The 22,618-nt window shown below is 36.4% G+C and overlaps 6 protein-coding genes across 6 annotated transcripts; 3 read left to right on the forward strand and 3 right to left on the reverse strand.

The window, feature by feature from the left end:
- Nucleotides 1-996: 996 nt before the first annotated feature.
- CBG03616 lies at nt 997-2,276 on the forward strand (the record flags this gene model as incomplete). Its single annotated transcript, XM_045244420.1, has 3 exons — nt 997-1,011; nt 1,103-1,965; nt 2,015-2,276. 3 exons carry the CDS (start codon nt 997-999, stop codon nt 2,274-2,276), a joined length of 1,140 nt encoding a protein of 379 aa, XP_045092444.1.
- Nucleotides 2,277-3,578: 1,302 nt separating this feature from the next.
- Nucleotides 3,579-5,897, forward strand: CBG03617 (the record flags this gene model as incomplete). Its single annotated transcript, XM_045244421.1, has 3 exons — nt 3,579-3,685; nt 4,076-4,261; nt 5,189-5,897. 3 exons carry the CDS (start codon nt 3,579-3,581, stop codon nt 5,895-5,897), a joined length of 1,002 nt encoding a protein of 333 aa, XP_045092445.1.
- A 672-nt stretch (nt 5,898-6,569) lies between these two features.
- On the reverse strand, nt 6,570-6,873 carry CBG03618 (the record flags this gene model as incomplete). The annotated part of the gene is made up of 2 exons (XM_002647042.1): nt 6,570-6,706; nt 6,750-6,873. 2 exons carry the CDS (start codon nt 6,871-6,873, stop codon nt 6,570-6,572), a joined length of 261 nt encoding a protein of 86 aa, XP_002647088.1.
- A 422-nt stretch (nt 6,874-7,295) lies between these two features.
- On the forward strand, nt 7,296-9,025 carry CBG03619 (the record flags this gene model as incomplete). The annotated part of the gene is made up of 4 exons (XM_045244422.1): nt 7,296-7,298; nt 8,513-8,638; nt 8,688-8,780; nt 8,840-9,025. The coding sequence occupies 4 exons, from the start codon at nt 7,296-7,298 to the stop codon at nt 9,023-9,025; spliced, it is 408 nt and encodes a 135-aa protein (XP_045092446.1).
- Nucleotides 9,026-10,068: 1,043 nt separating this feature from the next.
- On the reverse strand, nt 10,069-10,515 carry CBG03620 (the record flags this gene model as incomplete). The annotated part of the gene is made up of 3 exons (XM_002647044.1): nt 10,069-10,176; nt 10,224-10,316; nt 10,366-10,515. 3 exons carry the CDS (start codon nt 10,513-10,515, stop codon nt 10,069-10,071), a joined length of 351 nt encoding a protein of 116 aa, XP_002647090.1.
- A 1,411-nt stretch (nt 10,516-11,926) lies between these two features.
- CBG03621 lies at nt 11,927-22,104 on the reverse strand (the record flags this gene model as incomplete). The annotated part of the gene is made up of 9 exons (XM_002647045.2): nt 11,927-12,064; nt 12,606-12,764; nt 14,771-14,908; nt 14,956-15,081; nt 15,128-15,268; nt 19,408-19,527; nt 19,890-20,406; nt 21,250-21,416; nt 21,961-22,104. The coding sequence occupies 9 exons, from the start codon at nt 22,102-22,104 to the stop codon at nt 11,927-11,929; spliced, it is 1,650 nt and encodes a 549-aa protein (XP_002647091.2).
- Between the last annotated feature and the right edge of the window lie 514 nt (nt 22,105-22,618).

Consider the following 22,618-nt stretch of genomic DNA (forward strand, 5'->3'; position numbering starts at 1 on the left):
CGCACACCACCTTCAAAATCTAAAAAAATATCTATAATTACCTCGAGTAGTTCAAATCCAAACGCGCTCATTTCCATCGTCTACATTGGTTATTAGAAGACAGAGAGACGAAATGGCGAGAAGGCTTTGGTGGCAGAACGGGCGGGGAGAGATAAATAAATGACATCACTTTTTGCATCGGTCCTCCTTTTTGTTTTCCTCTTTCTCTGTTTCTCCTGATACAATAACGGAAAGGAAGAAGGAGAGGAAGACGAGAGGCAGAATAGGTTGTCATGAGAGACCGGGGTCACATGGGACCATAACTTTTCTAATTAGGGTTGCTATAACCTTTCATGTAAAGATTACGGTAATTGCTGTTTTAAAGTTGCGTTTTTACCTGCATTTTTGACATTAAGACAAGAGTAGTGCTTGAGCAATAACAGCCCATTTAAGGAAGGTCATCTTCGACCCAATTTATCTCCGTTTTTATGAAAGGTACAAAAAAGTTGTTAACCAACAAAATGTGTCTGATATGGTGATAAAAATTTTGTTAGTAAACAACTTTTTGATCCCTCCCACAGGAGCCAAGAAAAATCAGGTCAAAGTTGGCAGTGTGGTGGCGCTCAAAGTGCTAATTTTTCACTGCACACCAACTTTAATGTAAAAGATGTTTAGTTCATGAAACGATAACTTTATAAAACATTAAAGTTTTTTATCTGTACCGTTTTTAAGTACAATTTATTCGAATACTAAATAAAACTGAAATTGAAATTAGTATAATAGTTCCGTACAGTTCCTCACAGCAAAAGTGATGAGCCAGCGAAATATGCCTACCTTAACTTCAACCTAAGTTATTTCGTTTACTGTGAATTCTCTGAAAAAGTTGTCAACAGACAAAAAGTTTGTTATAATTTCAAAAACATTTTGTAGTTAACAACTTTTTGATATTTTTCACGAAAACCGAGATAAAGTTGTTCAAAGTAGTGCCCCTCAGGTTACCTACTGGACTATGTTTATATGTTGGTAATTAAGGTTAGAGATTGACACTTTCTAAAAACCTAGAACGTTCTACACATTTTGATATAAGATTTAGGAGTTTTGGATGTGAAATCCTATTTTTCAGACACCATCAACTCCGTCCACCTGTTCTTCAGCCATCTCTGATTCAGATGAAAATCAAAAGATTCTGAAGACGTCTGCCGGCATCTCTCCGAATGGATTTTTGAAGGAAATCAATCCAGAGTTGTGTGTTTTCACATATCGAATTCTGCGGAATGAAATTTTACGGGAGGATGATGAGAGAACTTTGAGAATCTGTGAAATCAATGGTCCAATCCATTGGGTGGAGTTGATGATTGCTATTGCTGATCTTCCTCAGGATTCAGCTCCACCAAAACCAGAGAAACTCCCTTCCCAAATTCCCGAATGGACTAAATGTGACGTGGCTTGCTGGCTTGAACGAACAGGATTTGAAGCCTATATATACAACTTTCTGGGTCAGGCCGTCGATGGAGACTTATTGCTTCAACTAACGGAGAATGAGTTGCTAGAAGACCTTGGAATGAGTTCGGGACTTCTTCGGAAACGATTTTTAAGAGAGCTACACAAACTCAAATTGTCAGTTGACTACTCAAAAATCGATGTGACAAATCTCGAAAAGCGTCTTGAAGCTGTAAGTCCTGCGTTAACTGTATACACCTACCAAATGCTGTCCAATGGGATTGATAGCAAGGTGTTACCTTCATTGACCTATGAAATTATGACCAAGTGTGGAATCGTGAATCCGGTCCATCAACTGAAACTGGCAAAGTTTTACGGTATCAAGGAGCGAGAAGCAATGAAGACACCATCCATCGAAGATATTGTCTACATATCCTATCGAAATAGTCCCGGAGCTGAGTTGGCAAGTCTTATCAAGCTATACTTGGAGAAGTATGGATATCGAGTTAGAATGGATATTGATAACACTGAAGCAAACGATTTAGAGTGAGTTTAGAAAATTCGCTCCATTGATGATAAGCCCTTTTTTTTAAAGAGAATCCCTTCTTCGAGACGTTTCCTCTTGCAAGCATTTGGTTTTAATTCTCACCACGAACAGTTTGGAACCTGATCAGATGCCCAAAGAGCTTGATTTTGCGTTTCAGTTCGATAAGAATATCATCACAGTGAATCACAAGGATTTTGAACAGACGGCTGAATGGCAGGAGACCTTGCGCACGGCGTTTAGTGTCAATTGGGTACATGATTATCAGGAAGCGTGTATTCAGAAAATTATCAATTGCTTTCAGGAAAATTGATTCTCTTTTTTGTTTTTTTAATCTCGAATGTATGGTACTTTTGAAAAAAATTGAGAAATTAATAAATTTTCATAAATTTTACTGTTTTTATTGTTCTCCAGAGATGTCCTTAATCCGGATTCTGTATTCTGTACATATTTCTAATTCCGAGTTCCACAAAAAATGCATCTTTTCAAACTTTCTCTTGGAAAAATTAAAAATATACAGACCAAATTTTTTTTTGGTTAAAACAAGAAAAAATGTTATTGCTAGGATTGATCCCAAAAATGTATTTTTCCTGTTGATTTTAGGTCATTATAACCATTTTCAGAAGTTTGGAGGTTGGCTGTCAAGTTTCCGATCACTTTGAAAACATTGGAAAATGTAAAACAGACATAGATTGGTAACTTTGCATTTACAAAGCTTTTCGAAAATTCCTATTTTTTCAGCTATTTATCGATTTTTGAAAGACATCCGCTTTTTCAAGTTTTCCGTACAAAACGGGCCTAAAAAGGGGGAATAGCCTCAGAAATAGCCAAATATCTGAAAAACAGGAAATTTTCAGAAAATTCTGTAAATTCAAAGTTTTCAATCTATATCTGTTTTACATCCTCCAAAATTCAAAAAAGTAGTTCACACTCAACAGTCGAGCTCCAGACTCTTGAAAATGGTCAAAATAGCCCACAAAATCAACTATAAACCACTTTTTTGTATATTTTATTGACCGGTACTGTATCTCGGTTCTTTCAAAAGGTATCAAACATTTTTCAACTAATAAAATATTCATCACAATCTTCAAAAAATGTTTTGTTTACAAAATTTGGATGTCTCTTACAGGAGCCACGAATGTAGAGCTCAAAGTTGATGGTTAAGGGCGATTCTATTAGTGTGCTTAAGGTTCTCCGCCGAACACATTTTTTCCTAGAACGAGCCTAGAGGTATGCAATAAGCGATTGCGTAACATTGACCTCGAACATATATTCGTCTCTCTCCCTCGGCTTCCCTCTTCTTCTTCTTCTTCCCTTTTCCCCCAATTCCTCCTATTCCAATCTCCCAAAAAGCACTCTCTACATATCAATTCATTCATTCTCCTTCTTTGATTTCTCCAAAGAAAAAAGCTCCAAAAAAAGGTGCGCCTTGGAAGTGTAATTTCGTCAACGCCTTCTATATAATCACTCTCGTCGTCTCGCGTCTCTTCAGAGTATTCTGAGGAGAGTGTATTCTGCGTCTCTCACTCTCTCTCTCTCTCCCTGCCACGAGCGCCTTCTTCCACCACGCTTCGTCATCTTCTTCTTTTTCTTCTTTCAATACCTTCCTGCTAAAATGGAGGAAGTTCAAGAGGAAGTCAAGAAAGTGAAGGTGTTCCGATTGTTGGATCTTCCGTTTGTAATATTTCGAAAAGTTCTGCATGAGTTCGAGTTTTTTACAGTGTGAGTTTTTTAAAAATTATAAATCTTGTTAGTTCAAAATGGCCAACTTGAATTATATAAAAAATATAGAAGATTTTATTGAATTAAGCCTATTTTAAGTGCTTACATAAAGCAACAAATTGTACCTAGCACTGATAGCTGACAATTTCCCAAATTCATTTAAATAACTTGGATGAGCTTGTACAAAAAACTTGTCAACTACAAAATTGAAGCCCTTTTCTTGTTTGGAATACTCTCAAAGTTTCAGAAAAAAATGAAAATTTCTAGACTACTTTTTAGGACCTCAAAGTTGACCATACCATTTTCAACGGAAATAGGCATAATTGAATTTTAAAAATATTTTTTGACCCCCAAAAATTACTCAAAATTCAAGAAAAAAAAATGTTTCAGACTCAATCTGACGTATGTCTCAAAGAAAACAAAGCAACAAGTCAGATTGTGTGCATTGAACGCCAAAGACGTTGAGCTGTACCTAACCAAGGACTATGAGAGAGTGTTCAATGTGGTTTATAAAGGAATCAAGTGCTCATGGGGAAACATTGAAACGAAGAATGCTGAAGCAGAAGGAGCAGTCACGTGAGTCGGATGATCAGCTACATAGGTAGCTATAAATAATAATAGGTTTTAGGATAAATTACCGTAGACACTCTAATAGAATTCCCCCTTTTCTCCACACCATTAACTATCAGCCAGATTGTTTCGGTTTTTGTCAGAGATATCAAAAATCTGTAAACTGATAAGATGTTTATCATAACATCAAAAATATCAGTTTTTTTACTTCTTCATATTTTCCACAGGAACCCGGGATAAATTGGCTCAAAGTTTTTAGCACAGAATGGTGACCGCCAGCGCTTGTCTACCAATGGCGTATTCGGAAAGACCCTTTAGTTTTGAGCCAATTTATCTTGGTCCCTGTGAAATGTATCGAAAAGTGGCCAACTGACAAAATGTTTATAGCATTATGGTAAATATTTCGTCAGTTGACAACTTTTTGATATCTTTCGCAGAAAATGAGATTTATGGGCTCAAAGTTGACATAATAAAAATTTGAAGCTCTGCAGAGAAGCTCTAAAACACATTGACGTTACAAAAATCTTCTAATGCAATTCTGAAGAATTAATATAGCTATTAAATAAGAAGAAATATCTAAAAATATGCTAGCATTAGCTTTAAAATGTGTTCAAAATGTTAAAAAAGGTAAAAAAAATGTCGAAAATGGCTCAAATTAATTTTACAACTAGGCAGTTGGCTCAAAAATGACTGAAGATTTGTACATCTCCTTTAATACAATTTATCTCATTTCATATGTGAGATATCAAGAATTGTCAACTGATAAACTATTTTTGATGATATGATAAACATTTTGTTAGTTGACAACTTTTTCTTATCTTTTAAAGGAACCGATATAATTTGATTCAAAGTTAAGGGGCACTAATTTTATTGAATTGTTACAATAATGTTGAGAATTAGGAGCTTTATCAGTGCGAAAATCTGAATTTCCAGCCGCCCACTCGACGATAAAATCTTCAAACCAGTCTGCTCTCAAATTCTCTTCATTCTCCACAAAAAATCCGTAGACACTTTCCGATTCGATCGTTCTATCACCGAAGATGACGTCACTGAGTACTATGGAATGGTCGAAGAAGTGAAAGACATTTACATTGGATCAGAGTTCGTCACAACTGATGAACTGACGTTGATTTTTAAAAAATTTAAAAAATTGGAAAATTTCTATGTTGAGCCAGAGGTTCCAAGAGATTTCAAGGGATTGGAGCATCGGAAATTGGAAGTTTTGTATTTGGAATCAACGAGATCGATGATGTTACCTTCGTTGGGAAAGTTCGAATCCAATATTCTTCTGATGGAAAACTCAAGAATGGAGCTGTGGGAACTCAATGTATTCATCAAAAACTGGATTAAATCTACTCCTCGAGTCAACGAACCAAGTGTTATAAGAATCTTCGGAATGCAAATTGATGCTTCAATTCTTCGAGAAATCCAAATATACCCATGGAATCCGAAACATCGGAGCAGTAGTTACGTGGTTTGGTTGAATAATGGAATCATGTCGATAGACTGCTCAGAAGGACATGATATCTATAGAAAATCGGATGGAATGATGGCTACAGTACTCCTTATTAATAATACTTTCAACTTTTTCATCTGGACTCAAAGATTCCATAAAATTCCTCATGGTTCTATCATGTGCTAAAGGTTCTGGGATATCCTGTAAATTTGTGTCTCTTTTATCAATGGAGCGCGTTTGCAGCTGCCTTTCTCTCTCTCTCTCCCTCTTTTATCGCAAAAATTCAAATTGTCATATTTCGTCTTGTAATTCATTAATAACTGTAAAGTTCCTGTGATATTAATTTTTTGTCTTTCCCTTTGTATCTCTTTTCTCACCGTAATAACGACAGATTCTTATGTGTTCGTATATTTTTTATTAAAAAAAAACTTTTTTATCCACTTTCGAAAAATGTAGGAAAAAATTCAAAAATTTGGACAACTATTTCAGAATTTTCAAAATTTTCAAAAATCAGAATTTTCGAATTTTTTTGTTCTGAAACCTTCAGCAACGTTTTCGAAAAATCTAAAATTCAGAAATTTTGAGAAAAATTAAAAGAAATCATGATTTTCGGGAAAAACTGAAATTCAAAAATGTTGGAAAAATATAAAATTTTGAAATTTTGAAAAAACTAAAATTCTGAAGTTTGGAGAAATTTTAAAATTCAAAATTTTTGAAAATTTAATAATTGAGGTGCTTTTAATTTGGGAAAATATGCGACTTTTTTTTCAGTATGTATATGATGTAAACAAAAAAAAATAATTTAAAGAATTTATCTAATTAAGCAGTTTGAGTTCAATTAGCAACCGAGGAGTCTAATTATTTTCTCTTGACAATGTTGTAGAAGAATTCGTTCGATCCGGCCACAAATCTCTTTTCAACAATGTACGGATCCTGGGGGCACGATGCCATCTTGTATTCCGAAGTACAGTAATCCTCTTCTTCCTCTTCTCCATCTGGAAACAATTATCTTTAATTTATCCTATCTTTCAAGCTTACTAGACGACGTTGAACTATCCCAAGTCGAGGAATCCTCTCCTTCCTCCAGATCTCTAATTCTGTCAAAATCGTTGTCCTCAACGCTAGAGTCTTCATTGATCAGTTTCACAATTTTCGCACCCATTTTCACAGGAGTTTCTAATCAAAAGGAATAAATTTCTAAAGTGATTTTTTTCAGGAATTTTGGAATTTCTTCACGTTCCTCTTTTTTTGTCTTTATGATTTTTTAGAAAGTTGTGAGCCATTTTTGTTGGTGTATTTTTGAGAGACTTATTTGGTTTTTTTAAACTTACTGATTAATTGTAGAAGACTGTTTCTTAAAATTTTAGACTGTAGCTACGCAAAAGTGCTCTAATCAGAAGATAGCCAGATGGCCACACAAGAGAGAGAGAGAGAGGTCATCAAGGTCATCTGGCACCAGAACATGAATACTGACCACTCTTCTGTGCACATCGTCCTGTCCTTCCTCCTTCACCCTGGTCATTTATCCATTCTGGGCCAGTTGGTGCTCATCGATTATCTCTTGCCAGCAAGCGGTTCCTCATTATGGTAAGTTGTTTTTTCAGAGCGTTTGAAGTACAGTAGTCTTTCAGATTAATTTAAAATATTAGTCAGTAATTATAATCTAGGTATACATCAGAGATTGTTTTAGAACTTTCAGATTTTCCACTCTATTAGCTAAAGGATCCAGAAAATATTCCTTAAAGGAGGGCAGACAGCAAAAATTTCGGGGAAAATTTCAGGGAATGTGTATTTTGCCGTCGCGGTGTTCCACCTAAAGCACGCAATCCCACGCGCAAACATTTTTATTTTTTTATTTCCCGACTTTATTTTTTTCAATTTTTAACGACTTCAAACATTAAAAAAGCTCTTTTTTCTTATTTATTATAAAACCCATATAAAAGTGAATTTTTTATGTAAATTTAAAGTTCTATCGACCGATTATTTAGCCAGTCGCCGGTGTTTTTTATAGGCATGCGAAAAAAACTATTTTCTCTTCGATAACCGTTTCTTCACTGTTCCTATTTATCTCATTACTTCTCGTTATTACTCTAGGAATAAAAACTGTTTTATGACTAGGGTTTTCAGAGACGTCTCCATTTTTACTGCTTCCTTCACCTTCCGACGACCAGCCCTGCACGAGGATTGTTTTAATTATGTGGTTTTTTTTTTCAATTGTTATGTCTCTTTCTAAAAATTAATTGTAGTTTTTTTCATAATTTATTTGTTAACATAATAAAACACGTTTCTTCATTTTCAACTGATTTTGATACCTCGGAGCGAGGCCTCGGCGGCACGCTGGTAGCCCTTCAGAAATTCCGAGTTCAAAAAGTTCAATCCGAAGGAAACAAGGGAAGAAAAAAGTAAAAACACCAGCAGGGATTGAACCTCTGACCTCCTGAATACTAGCCTAGAGCTTACCCACTACACTACGCGTGTAAGAGGCGATCATCGCGTTTTTCACATTATGAAGCGACGCCGCAGCAGCAAGCTAGTGAAGAAATTAGGGTGACAAAAAAGAGCATTTTTTCGTCCTTGAAGTGTTTTTTTCAGGTTTTTAAGTACATAGCTATATTTATACTTCAGAGTTATATCTTTTGAGTAAAAATGAAATTTTTGAAATTTTTGATGTCTGGCCTCCTTTAAAATATACATTTTTAAAAATCGTTGAAAACTTTCTTATAGGAGCTACAGTATACTTTTCACAGTTTATAGTTTACTGTGAGTAAAAAAAGTGATGAAAAAATACTTTACATTTTCAGGACCGCCAAAAAACTCTAAAGACACTAAGATGGTACGATGAGAGCTATGCGTATGAGATAGATTCATATCATTTCGACCGGGCTTGTTGGAAAATGAGGACACTCGAGCGCACTTTCCATGAAACTGTAAGTCGAGAGTTTGTTGGGTTTTTTGTATTATTGCAAAAATTTTCAGACCAAATCTAGCCGCATCCGTTGCTGTCAACAGATCAGCAATCATATTGAAGCGATTCTCAAGCCGACTGCTCCAATCGATTACAATGCTATGGTAATTGTTAAAACATATGATTTTCTGGGGAATCAAAAACTTTAAAATTTTGTTTTCAGTCCGACGAAGAACTGATGGAGCGCTTCAAATCTATCAAGACACGAAATGCCGAATTGAGAAGTCTTTTCCAATACCAAGACACATATCTGCCTTCTTGGGATCCTTTCAGCGGAATACGCAGACGTGTTAAAGCCGCAATAAGTGAGAGTTGGGGATCAATGATAAGGAAAATGAGGAAGGAATAAGGAGATAACATGATTAATATACTCTTTGGATTGATATTCAAATCTGTACTTTCTTTTTTCAATGCTCTTAATTTTATGAAAGAAGTACTTCCAACATGTTTCCTGTGCTTAAACATCTTCCTTATATATAAAACGGTAGAGATGTCTGTCGGTCCTGGTGTCACGCTGTCCGATTTTGAAAAGCTTGAAAAGAAGTATGGATTACCTTTGAAAAAACGTGAGAAACGAAGCGACGCACCAGTGAAAAATTTAAACTGAATCGCGCGGGAGGCGCACCAGCTTGCTGGTTTAAAACGATAATCAAGTTATATTAGACGTTTTTCTTATTTGAATATTTGAACTTGCCGCGTTTTCAGCTTCAAAATGAGTATAAACATGACCTGCTTTTCACGAATTTCAGTTTTTTGGACCCGTATGCGCCTTTAAAGTAAAACATCCAAATGGGCGGAGCAAAGTTGTATTTATACTTATTTCGAAGCTCAAAACACAGAAAATTAAAATTCAATGAATTCAATGAAGACGTGATAAAGATGCGGTTTCTACATAAAACTTATTGAACAGAATTTTTGGTTTCAAGATTCCTCTATTTTTTGGTTTCAAGATTCCTTAAGCTTCAAAATGAGTATAAACACGACTATGCATCGCCCATTTTGATTTTCAGGACATTTTTCATTTTAAGGCGCATACGGATCGAAAAAACGAAATTTATGGAAATTATACAAAACTTGAGAAGTTTGAGCCTAGATTGAAAAATTTAAGGGCATTTTTTTCACATAATTTCAGAACTTTGGAATCTGATTTGTTTTGACATTTTTTCTGGATTTTTAGCAAGAGTTTCCAGAACATTGTCAAATATGAAGTGATCTAAATTTCTGTCTAAAATTCAGAACCATTGAAAAAACAAAAAAGTAATTGAAGCAATTTTATTTTTCAAAGAAATACCAAAATCAATTTTGTTCATTATTATTCTTCCGAATCCTCTTCTTCATCGACTCATAACTTTCGGTAATGGTGGCTTTAACACGGTTGCAATTGATGACAACTTATTCCTTAAAAGTGTAAGGTCTCCTTCTTCTGTCGCCAAAAAGTTTGTTCACTTTATCCCTTCGTGTTTGGATGAAATTGTACCGTTCTAACAATTCTTCGTATGGCTGAAAAGAAAATGTTACTATCATAGTTCTTTAGATTAAAAATTTACTATTGCATCGTAATCTTCGACAGGAGCTGGCTCAAGAATTTTTTGCAACTGTTCATTGGCCTCTTGAAGGTGATAAATGCGCTCTTCTTGTGTCTGTAAATTAGTAGGTTTTGAAATTTCGCACAACTTTTGGTTCATTTACCGCTTCATGAAAACTAGACGCAAATGACCACATTGTTCGACGCGCTTGGTGGAAATGATAAAAGTCCATATCATAGGCATACTCCTTTGCGATTCTGAATAGAATCTTTTTCAAGTTACCGTTATCACTGTAAAATACGGTCGTGCACATTGAGTCAGTTTATCTCGATTCCGGTGATAGATATCGAAAAGTGATTGACTACAAAAACTTTTTCTGATTTTGTAATGAACATTTTGTCAGTTGACCGTTTTTTGATATCTGTTACAGAAACCGATATATATATAGGCTCAAAGTGCAGGTATACGGTGGCTTTGTATTATGGCAAGGAAAGTTTTCTGGGTCTCTTAGCTAAAAACCAAGAGAGTTGAAAATAAAATATAAAAAATTCAAACTCGAATGCACTTCCTAATGATCCTAATGATGGATTACTTTACTTCAAATCTCTGAAAAAAGCTACTTACCATAATGGGAAAACGCTTATTAGAAATTAGCAATCGATGAACACAGACTGGTCTAGGCAAAATGAATGAGAACCAGGGAAATGATAACAATGATAAAATAGTTTTATTAAAGAAAAATATGTTGCAAATGTTTGAACCGGAGGTACAGGTACTCTAGAACCCTACAAAGTCATATAATACTTTGGGAGTGCAAAACAAAAAAATTATCAAAACAAAAATCCATCGTTTTATATATCCCAACAATTCTTTTTAATTGGTTCGACGAATCCTCCAAACGACAATCGAAATCCGAAAACTTCATTCGATTCCTCCTCATTGACTTTGAATCCTCCGGATATCATTGATTGCATAAAGTCAATTAACAGATTTGAAGCATATCTTATAGGAACCGATATAATTGAGCTCAAAGTTTTCACAAGGTATCATCGCCAAAAAGAGGTATCTCAACTTTGAGTTTATTTATCTCGATTTTTATAAGAGCTATCAAAAATCTGTCAACTAATAAAAAATTTGTGATATGATGATGAACATTTTATCAGTTGATAATTTTTTGATATCTCTCAAAGGAACCAGGATAACGGAGCTCAAAGTGCAAGTATAGGGCAAACCTCTATTAGAAAAAAATACGTTATTTTTAAGATTGGATGTCTCTTGCAATTACTTGTCAACTTGAGAAACCTTATTTATTTTGACTACCTACACCTGCAAATTCACAAATTAAAAATACTAAAAAATCGTAATTCTCACGAAAAACGGCAACAAAAACCGCCCACAACAAATCACAGAACATAAATTCTACCTTGAATGAACCGCATCAAAAACAAGAGAAACGAAAAAAAAATAAATTAGCGAATTTTTGAAGCGAGAGACGCAGACTAGTGAATCAGAACAGAATCTGCGTCTCTCGGTTCTGTGTAGAATGGTTTTGAAAAAAATAGGCGTTTTCACATTTTTCAGCGATTATCCCCCGCCTCGGCAGAAGAACACGGCGACTGGGCTTGGCCTTGAACCACCCGGGCTCTTTTTCGACAATTATCAAGATGGGCGGTTTGAAAAAAAGTTCATTGGGGGAAAAAGAAAAGCACCAAATGAAAAAAGCCCTAATAAGAAACATAAGTGGTTGGGAATCTTCCAGATCTCGGGTCGATCGCCGAGTTGTCCGGCTGACTGATGACGTGGCCGATGAGCCAATCGTCTCCGATTCGATCCTCGACAAGTACACATTGGCCTTCGCGAATCTGGAAATTTTTAGATTTCAAACAAAAGTTTGAATTTCAAAAGCTGGGGTTTAGGACAGTCTAGACTGATTGGTGTTTCCTCTAACCTGAACTTCAAGCTCAATTATTTCGGTTCCTATAAAAGATATTAAGGATCTGTCAACTGATAAAATGTTTGTTATAATATCACCAATATTTTGTTAATTTACAGATTTTATATATCTCTTATAGGAACTGAGATAATTGAGCTCCAAATTTACGGTAAGCAGTAGTGTGTCGTCTCGCAAGAAAAGAGTACCACAAATATTGTCAACTTTAAGCCAATTTATCGTATTTACTGTGAAAGATATCTAATAGTGATCAACTATTCAAATGTTTGTAGCATCATGGTAAACATTTTATCAGTTGACTACTTTTTTATGTCTTTTACAGAAAATTAGTTGCATGGGCTTAAAGTTAAGAGACGACAGCCTGAAGTTAGGAGACGACATCCAAGTCCACTTTGTTTGAACCGATTTTTTTTCGGGTTCGACATTTCATACAAAAATTTCAAAATACAAACCTGAATCTCATCCGCGTGTTTTGGTTCAAAATCATACAGAACTCTACAAATTGTTGGACCATTTGGAGCAGTTGGTTCATTGAAACTTGTTGTAGTCCTCTGTCCATTACTAGACGACGTTGCAGTGGTGGTGGTAGAATAGAAGCCGTCGTCCGAAATCTGATACTAACATTATTGTAGAAAATAGAAAAAAAGTGTGATTCCGTAATACAACCTAATTTCTTCGGATTTCTGTCAAAGATACTAGAAACTGGTTACTTGCACTTTGACCTCAATCTCGGTTCAATTCCGAATGTGCACGGGAATGTGCACGGGAATGTACACATCCCCCACAATCCTTTTTTAAATTAAATTCCTTGTCATGTAAACAGTATATATACCCCTTCTATGTATTGTGTTTTTCCTATCGTTCAATAAACAATATAGTTTTAAAACATGGTGCATCGACCGGTAGGATTCTCCTATTTCTGACAACATCTATAAACATTTAGAACTCTATCCACTTATTGATTGGCTATTCAATCAACGTTTCCTTTCTCAGGATTCCGAAGCTTTGTTATCCTAGAGAAGGGTTTGATATCAAAATTCAACTTTATAATACTCCCCTTTTGTACCTCAATATTGTTCCCCAACGTCGTAGTTAACCTTATTCATAAGGCATTCTATTTCGTAACCAACACACTACCGTAACTCTTCACCTCTTCAATCAAATCATCTTCGTACCCTCTTCATCAAAAAGCGTTCATCGAAACATCTGTTGTTTCCATAGGAATAATTGGATTTTTATCTTACTTAATATCTTACAAGAAAGACGCACATCAAATGTTGTGTCATCTTATAAAAAGGTTTTTGGCAGGAGGCACAAGTGGTCCGCGAAGGCTTATCTTGACCCATGCTGTGAATAAAGTCGCATATAGGGTTTACTATGCCTTCAAAAAAGGTTTTTGGGAAGGTTGCATATGCCCAGACCGTGGTTCCGGGGGTACGACGAATTCGAACGTTTTCAAAATCGAACAGACCTAAAGTCGAACTGATTCAAATCAGAACAGTGTCTTTCTCGAACAAGTATCAAAACAGAACAAGGACAGAATCGAACTGTTCGAATTCGAACTGTGCACTGTCGAACTGTCCCAAATTGGAACGCTGTTAGCCGCCGAGCGCGCTTGCATTTCCCGGTCAAGGCTGTGCGAGACCAGCTGCAGCACTTTGATTAGGGTACGTTTATGATAGGTCGGATTAGGCGGCCTATGGGGTTCTGGGTCGCCGACTGCCCTACCCACGGCCGCGATTGTCACAGTTTCTTGTGGTACTTTTACTATCTTCCGGCAAGTTACAGTATCACCATTCGTTCTATTGATTTTGGATGAAACTACATTGAGCATACTATACCGCCAACTTTGAGCGCTTTTATTTCGGCTCCTGTGAGAGACATCAAGATTATGACATCAAGATTATATCAAAACAATTTTATGAGTTAACAACTCTTTGATATTTCTTACAGGAAGCGAGATGGACTGGCTCAAAGTTAAAAGTCAAGCGAGTGTCAACCGGTAGGGGCGCGACACCCCTAACTTTGACCCGGCTTATCCCGATTCCTGTGAAAGATATCAAAAAATTGTCAACTGATAAAATGTTTATCATAATATCAAAAATATTCTTTTAGTTGACTGTTTTTTGATATCCTTCATAAGAACCGAGATCAATCGACTCAAAGTTGACAACTAAAGGGGGGGGGGTCTTTCATTAGAGTGCTTTCAACTAATTGTGGCGAAAAGGTGAATTTTTTGAGAAAAGACTTTTTTACAATCGTAAATGAGTTTCGTTTCATTTTTTTTCAACATGGGTAAATTTTTCCGCTTTAAAGCACACATAGGGGGCGGGGTTTGGGATTTGAGGCCCCGCCTGTGTGCTTAAGAGGTCTGAAAATTTTGCTGAACTTGTGAAAGGACAGATAAGGACGGTTAGACGGCGAAAGCCGTACATATTTAATTTGAAGAAAATTATGTTATTGTTTTTAAAAGGTGTTAATGTATTCTTTTCTTTTGGAAGGGTTGGACCAGGAATATGTAAATTTTGGTGGTTGGAAATTATTTTCGAAAACTTTTAGAAACATTCTGAATTACTGTTTCAGGAATTCAAATTTTACAATATTTCCCTGAACTAACCTTCTCATATTCATCATAATCATTACTGCCATGGGGTGACGGATAGGCTGTAGATGCTTCCAATGATAAACTTGGTGGTGGTGGTAGACTGTTATTCTCCCCAGACAACGGAATAGTTAGGATTGTCATAGCGAGACCCTGAAAAGTGAAAAATTAGGCTTCGCCTTCTTTGATTTTAAACTAACCGATTTATCTTTAATCTTGTGCTGAAACCTTGCGAGTCTATGAAATCCTCGATTCTGTCCACCATCAACTATGTTAATAGCATCGTTGATTTTGTAGTAGAGATATTCCATAAATTCAAGAACACTCTGAAAAATATATGTCGTTTTCAGTCTTTATTCTAGTAAGCATTACAATTTGCTTGGAATTCGAAACCATGACATCTGCTGTCTGATTGTTGTACATCCGTTTTAGCTCTGTATCCAACACACCGGATACTCGCTCCAGATTCTGACGACGTCGTGTAGAAGACATGACTTCGCCAAAGTTTTCGGCCTGAAAAAAAAGGAGTTTCTTAAATTCCCATTTTTCGAAGTCTAATATATAAATCTTTTAAAGGAGGCGAGACAGCAAAAATTTCTGGGGGCAGTTCGGGGGACGAAATCGCGCCGCGCTTATGTAGACCATCGGTCGTCAGGCGCCTTCGCGCCCCCGTAGCTCAGCCGGAAGCGGCGCTGTACCCCTGAGCTGCCTGTCATGAGTTGAAAATATTTTATCAGTTGACAGATTTTAAAAATCTTTTATATCTTTTATGTAGACAAAGATAATTGAGCTCAATCATCGGGGTAAACGATGATTACAAATGACTTAGCCAAAATGCCTTTACAGTACCCCATGTACCATCCGAGCCTATTAGTTTCTTTCTGGTGTATCAGGGTGACAAATATTAAATTTGGATGTATTGTGTAACTTATGTCACACCAATAGGATAATCCTTTATGAGGAGTGAGGGACCATGGGAAACATACACCATCAAGTATGGTCATTCAAGTGTCCTACTTGGTGGTATCCTATGTTATTCCATACTTGATGGTGTCCTATGTCATATTTTAGTGTTCCACCAAGTCCGGTCATACTACGGTCATACTTGGTCGTGTCTTATTACAGTATCTTTTTACACTTCCTGGTTTGTTTGGCAAGTTCCATTGGATTGTTTCCAATGAACGTGTAATTTTAGCCTGTGCATGGATGATCGTTGAATTTCCAGAGCTTTTCAGAATCTGCGAAAATATAAAACTTCGTCTATCTCACACTGGTTAAAATTTCACATTTTATCCTCATGAATAATCTTACTGGTGACAACCTTTTTTTTTGAGATTTTTTTTCGAATCAAAACCCACAAAGTTACCGTAAACCCACTTATAAAATGACCCTCAACTTTGAACAAATGTGTCTTGGTTCCTGGGAAAGATAGCAAAAATCTGTCAATGATAAAATGTTTGTCACAAAATCACCTATATTTTGTTTGTTAAAGGTGGGGGGACAGGAGATTTTTCGTAGTTTTTTTGTAGCTAGAGTATGCATTCTACCGTCACGGTGTACAACGCTTAATGTCACTCTGCGTACAGCTATCGTCCTCGCCTTTATGTATGCAATCGGGCGACCGCTTTCTCTTTGCCCGTGTAGCTCAGTCGGTAGCGGCGCCGCACCCTCAATCCTCGTCCCACACGTTCAACTCTTCGAGAGGCATATTTAAACGAAATTTCGAGAACATTATTTTTTTCATGTCCCCCCACCTTTAAAAACTTTTTGATAGTTTTCACAGAAAATGAGATATACGGGCTCAAAGTTGATGATTTGGGAGATGGGGTGTGTTTGCGGTAACCAGTTAAAGCAAACCTCGCCATCAGTTTATCACTATTTTCCGCCTTTTACAAAATTTCTCTAATTGACATGTTCCAGACACTGATAAGGACATTTAAATATTCCCGCTCTCTATCAGACCATTCTTCACTATACGAACAACCAATTTTAAATAAGGGATCCTTATTTTGCTAAAATTTACCTCTTATTCAGGCCTCTATGGTTTCGTAATCAGATTAACCTCAAAGTTTATATAGCAGCATAATTCAAAATAGGCGCAAAAGATGACGATCTCGTTGCGAAGGGTATCAGAAACAAAAGCATCTGCGCGGCCCGGTCGGAATACCATTTCCGACGCCGCGCTTGTAATCAATCATGTAATCAGTCAAGCAGTTGACAAATTTCACAGGTTTTTTTCAGAGAATTTTTTTTTGAAAGAAAAACTTCTCGCGCCTTTTTTGATAGAATGCAGGCATTTCAATTTAAAGTTTCGAGATTAACGCTAGTATACTGTAGTATTACAGTATGTTCGCATTTAAGCGCATTTACAAGAGTCATATATCCCCAACATTTTTGTTATTATATTTACACCTTTTTGATATTTCTTATAGCAACCGATTTATTCGAGCTCAAAGTGCGATGGTCGCGTTATTTCTAGTGTTTCCAATTAAGTAGGTCGTCCGTACCGCAACAATCTTTACTTGTCTATCCCAACCGGCCCGAGAGAATTTGCAACAGTAGATAGTTTATCTGTGTAGTTCTATTTTTTCCATCCCCAAGTTTCTCTTACAAGGTCAAACTTTTTTCACGCGTGGTGGTATAGGTTAGTACGATCCTTAAAGGAAACAAGACATAAAAAAAGTTTTCTAGATGTTTTGCCTAGATAACCCCCCATGAGGAATTGAACTCATGAGGTAAAGATCAGGGGGTAGCGCCGCTACCAGCTGAGCTACGAGGGCGCGAAGGAGAAAAAATTGTCTTCCTGTTCTGTATGATTCGAAAAAATATATACCGCTCTTTCTTTTTTTTTCCTTTTTTTTGGCTTGTGTGGGAAACAGTTTTCGCTTTGTATTCAAAGTATCCTTTTTTTCTTTATTCGAATTTTTGTCTCTTTTCTTATGCAAAAATGTTCCTAAAATCTCAATAGAAAGTGTTAGAAGGGGCGGACTCGTTGTGGCTTTTTTCTAGAATTGGAGAGCCATATTCTTACAATGAGGGAAAAAATTATGACGGATATATATTCAGCTCAATAATTGGCTTCTGGGCTAATTATAGAAGATAGCCCCAATTTTTTGACTCCGTCTTAATTACTGCTAGTCTTGTACCCCTAGCTAGTGCCTCTAGTGAGAAATGACGTGTTTCCTGTTAAAGATACAATGTGAACGAACGAAACTACAATGTGGACTAACAAAATTATAAAAAAGGGGTTTTTCGTCTATCTCAGATACTAGGGATCTTCCACATTGAAATGTGATCTAGCAATTTTTTTTCGAAGTTTAGTTTCCTCGAGCAAGCGCACTTTTCTCTCTCTTATCTGTTCTTTCCAGTGTCCCAGAACTTTTTCTCTCTTTTGCCAAGACGTGGTTGCTCCAGTGGAACCGTCGGTGCCAGCCGTCTCATCATAAGAAAAGAGAAGAGTACATCTTTCTTTTCGATTCCTGACCGCCTCATTTTTTTTTGGTTGTCTTGTGCTACGTCTCCTTAGCGCTCTCTTCCAGTTTTTAAAACATTTCAGAACATCTGCTCGTTTTTCTTTGGCGCCATGGCTTTGCACTCAACAATTCATGTTTTGCAGCATTCTCTGTTCTATTTTAGACCACCTTATCGGTTATTTTTTTAATTTGTGCCGTTTTTTTTTCAAAAATGATTATGTTTAGCTACCGAATGTTTCATGTCAAAAAACGCATCCACCATTCACATCCCTCAAATCGACCACCTCGCGCACTTCAAGCTCACATATCTCTGTTCTTTTGACAGATATCAAAACGTTTTTTACTGATAAAATGTTTGTCATATTATCACCAACAATTCATCAGTAGACAATATTTTGATATCTTTTATAGGAACCGAGATAATTCAGCTCAAAGTAGGGCAACGATTCAAACAGCTGTAAACTGTCTGCTTCTCTTGCTTTGGAAGTACGCGCTTTAATATATCGTTACTTACACTTTGAGCTAATATATCTCGGTTCCTGCGAGATACATCAAAAATCCGCCAACTGATAAAATATTTATCATCTTATCACCAACATTTTGTTAGTTTACAAATGTTTGATATCTCTTATAGGAGCCGAGATAATTGAACTCAAAATGGATGTGTCTATTTACAGTAGTTTTTTTTCATTTTCAAACGTTTAGTTCTGCAATATTCAAGAAGATGTTAATATTACCGCTTTTATAACCTTTATTGTTCCGAACACTTTTCTCCGCTTTACTCGGCGATTTATGTTTGCCAAAGACCTCATATTCAAACCCCACACCTTTTTTCGGAAAAGTCAAAAAACCTTTTTTTTGAACACAATACCTAAATGCTCTTTGCTTTATTTGGTATATTTTCTCGCATTCACCCAAATCTACGACTTTTTCTCAAATTTTAATTTTTCAGATTTCCAGAATCCAACTTCAAATACTCTTCTTGCGTTCAAAATTTTTCTGTATCAAGGTAAGCTTTTTTCTGAATTTCGACCAAAAAATTTTTTTTGTAGATCGCCACTGCCACTAACCAAAAATGGCCTCCATCAAGAACATCCACCCCGACAACATGCACTATCTGATGAATGACTATTGCTTGTGAGTTTTCCAAAAATTCTTTTTTCAAAAAAAACTACTTACATGTAAATCAATCAAAGTGATATGATTAACAGCGGAAGTTGATGGTTGAATGGTCTGGATGTAGTCCTCCGGTACTGAATCCACAGCTAGCTCCAAATTGTTTGAGTGGCGCTCGAACATCTGAAATTGTCTTTGTGAAATAGTAGTGGGCTTAATTCTCGAAGGAGCGGGGGGCCCCAAATTCAAAGGCGCAGAACTCAAAAAGTTTAAAAGATAGCTTAAATTTAACAACTAACAAAATGTGTAAAATCTTATTATCTATAGATTTGAAGTTGAATATATTTTGATATCTCATTTGGTTTTTGAAATATACGCTTTTGAATTTAAGCTTCTAGGCTAGCGCGTGCATGGGGCTTGAGCAAAGGGAATGCTTTTTCAAATGCGCATATATCAAAAACTACAAAAGATAGTTCAAATTTAACAATTAAGAAAATGAGTTGAATTTTACTATCTACATTTTACACTTCTTCGATTTCCCGTACCTGTCTTAAATTCGGTCCCAAATTCTCAATCTTCCTCTTATACCTCCCAAGTGCAGTCTGACAATGTGCCAATCTCTGTCTCTCCACTGATTCCATACTCTCTACTCCCTTTCTCAAAACATTCTCTGTCATCCGTCGTTGTTTCTCCAAATCCACAGTTTGCCAAACGTAATCATCCTCACTTCGAACCATTTGCTCCTTGTACTTCTTTCGTCTCAACGCATACTTTTCTGGAGCCATTTTCTCTCGTTCGGCAGCGTTTTCGGTTTTCTCCAACTCCTTTGACAGCACATACAAACTGCGCTTCATTTTTTGAGTCTCATCTTCCTTATCTTTCAATTTTCGAATTTCGCGCTCTACGAAGTTGTCGGCAGCTCTTATGGTTTTTTGTTGACTTGTATGGATAGATCGGAGGGGTTGGATGATATCCTCGGTTAGGGCGGAGCCAAGATTACTGTGTATGGTTGCGTGGATGTCGAATTGTTCAGCAACATTGGTCCAGCCTTTGTCGATTCCACTGAAAAAAAATAGTTGTTAGGTCTGCGGGTATTTTAAATCGATTATTTAGAAAAGTAGCATTCCTCTGATAAAACGCCACCCTTGTGTATATACCTTGCGCTCAATTATCTCGCTTCCTGTAAGAGTTATCAAAATTTTGTTCACTAAAAAAATGTTGGTGATGAATTGAGTAACATTTTATCAGTTGGCAAAAATTTGGTATCTCTTAAAGAAACTGATATAATTGAGCTTAAAGCAGGGCACACATTCAGACACCAAAACACTCTAACTGTCTGCGTCTCTTGTTTTGAAAGAAAACGCCATGTGCACTTTGAACTCAATTATCTCGCTTCCTATAAGAGGTATCAAAAATGTGGCAATTGATAACATGTAGCTAATATTATGTCAAGCATTTTATCAGTTGACAAATTTATTGTATTTTTCATAGGAACCGAGATAATTGAGCTTGAAGTTTGAGCTTGGGGATCCGTAACTTATCTAGAATAGATGATGTTCATAGTAGTCTTGCTAGCTCTTTGAATTTTTGAAAATGTTCGAAATCGCTCATGTTAATTTAAAATCTTTGGGCAACTAAATGATGACTCATAAAATGGTTTTATCATTACGTAATGCATTTCTGCTCAGATTCTGCCTTGCTAATTGTAATTTTGTTCACTATTTAAGCTTCGATCTCTACTATCTTATCAGTCAGACCATATTTCTCTAGAAGATAGCCTTTTTAATTTTCAAACTGCCATTTTTAAAATCAAATTTTGTTTTCCAACAGTATCACTACTTCAATTGTTTTCTGTGTGCTCCATATTTCTTATCAAACTCCCCGCTCCTCCCAAAAACCACTCACGATTCAACACTCTGCGTCAACTTGTGTAATCGAATCGAAATCTTTTTCAACGTCTTCGAATAATGAAAATCGAGTGCCGCCTTCTCCTCAAACGCGGCGACAACCTCGGCGAGCAACTCGTTATTGTTGCGAATCAAGTCTCTCAATTGACGGAAATTCGTTGGCGTCTGCAATATAAAATACTTGTCTTGTTTATGTCTGAGTCTGTGTCAAGGATGCAGTTGTTGTTTGTTCGGGGCAAACATCGGAAGGAAGTGTGTAAGTGCGCTCTATTGAAAATCTTAATTTTTTGCTAAGACTACCGTGTAGGTTCAACCTATCGTTAGAACCATAAAACCTAAGCCCTGTAGCAAACTTTAAGCTCAATTATCTCGCTTCTTGTAAGATATATCAAAAAGTGATCAACTGATAAACTGTTTATCATATTATCAGCAATATTTTATCAGTTGGCAGCTTTTTGATATCTTTTACAAGGATCGAGATGATTACGCTCAAAGTTAACAATCTTTCGGACGCGAATTCGGCCGACGTATACGAAAGAGGTGCCAACTTTGACCCAAATTACCTTAGTTCGTCTTGTAGATATCAAAATTATGTCAACTGCCAAAATATTTTTCATATTATCAGCACCATTTCATTAATAGACCATTTTTTGATACTTTTCATCGGACCGAGATAAATTAGGTCAAACTGAGAAATTTCAAAACTCACTGCGAACTTGTCCACCAGAGTAGTGTTAGCCATAGTTGGAAGGTCCACCAGCCCATTCAAACTGTTTTGCCGGCTCAAAGAGCTATTTAGCTGGAATACACTCCGAGAGATACTCCTCCGGAGTTTCGACATACGCGAGTTCATTTTTGACGGCGGGATGGTGGCTCTGAATATTTTAAATTTAAAGGAAACTGGCTTAAAATAATATGAGGAAAAAAATTTGAAAAGATCAGATTTTGATCCTAAAAAGGCTAAAAATAAATATTTGGAAAACTCTCCGCGATTTCAAAAATCTGACCGGAAACACCTCATGTCCAATCTTCAAATCCTAGAAGCTCGCAAGAAAAAAAGTTTTTCTCAAAAAAAAAATGAGAAATTCTTTCTCTTTCCGTCCCACTGCTTTTCTCCGATCCCTATTCTCATCTTGGCTCGCCCCTAGCAAATTTTAGTGCATTACTTTACACATCGTATAGGTTTTCAATGAAAACCAACACCTGTCAACATTCGTCATCGGAGGGACAGAAAAATGAGATTTTTAAAAAATAGTGTGCATAGTTTTTTGATTGAAATATGAAGATTATAATAAATCACGCCCTCCGCTCACCACCTCTTTTTGAGCGCGTCCTCAAAAAAAAGGCGCGTCCACACTCATTTAGCC

The sequence above is a fragment of the Caenorhabditis briggsae genome (assembly GCF_000004555.2).
Source record: "Caenorhabditis briggsae complete genome, chrIII, whole genome shotgun sequence".
Lineage (NCBI taxonomy): Eukaryota > Metazoa > Nematoda > Chromadorea > Rhabditida > Rhabditidae > Caenorhabditis > Caenorhabditis briggsae.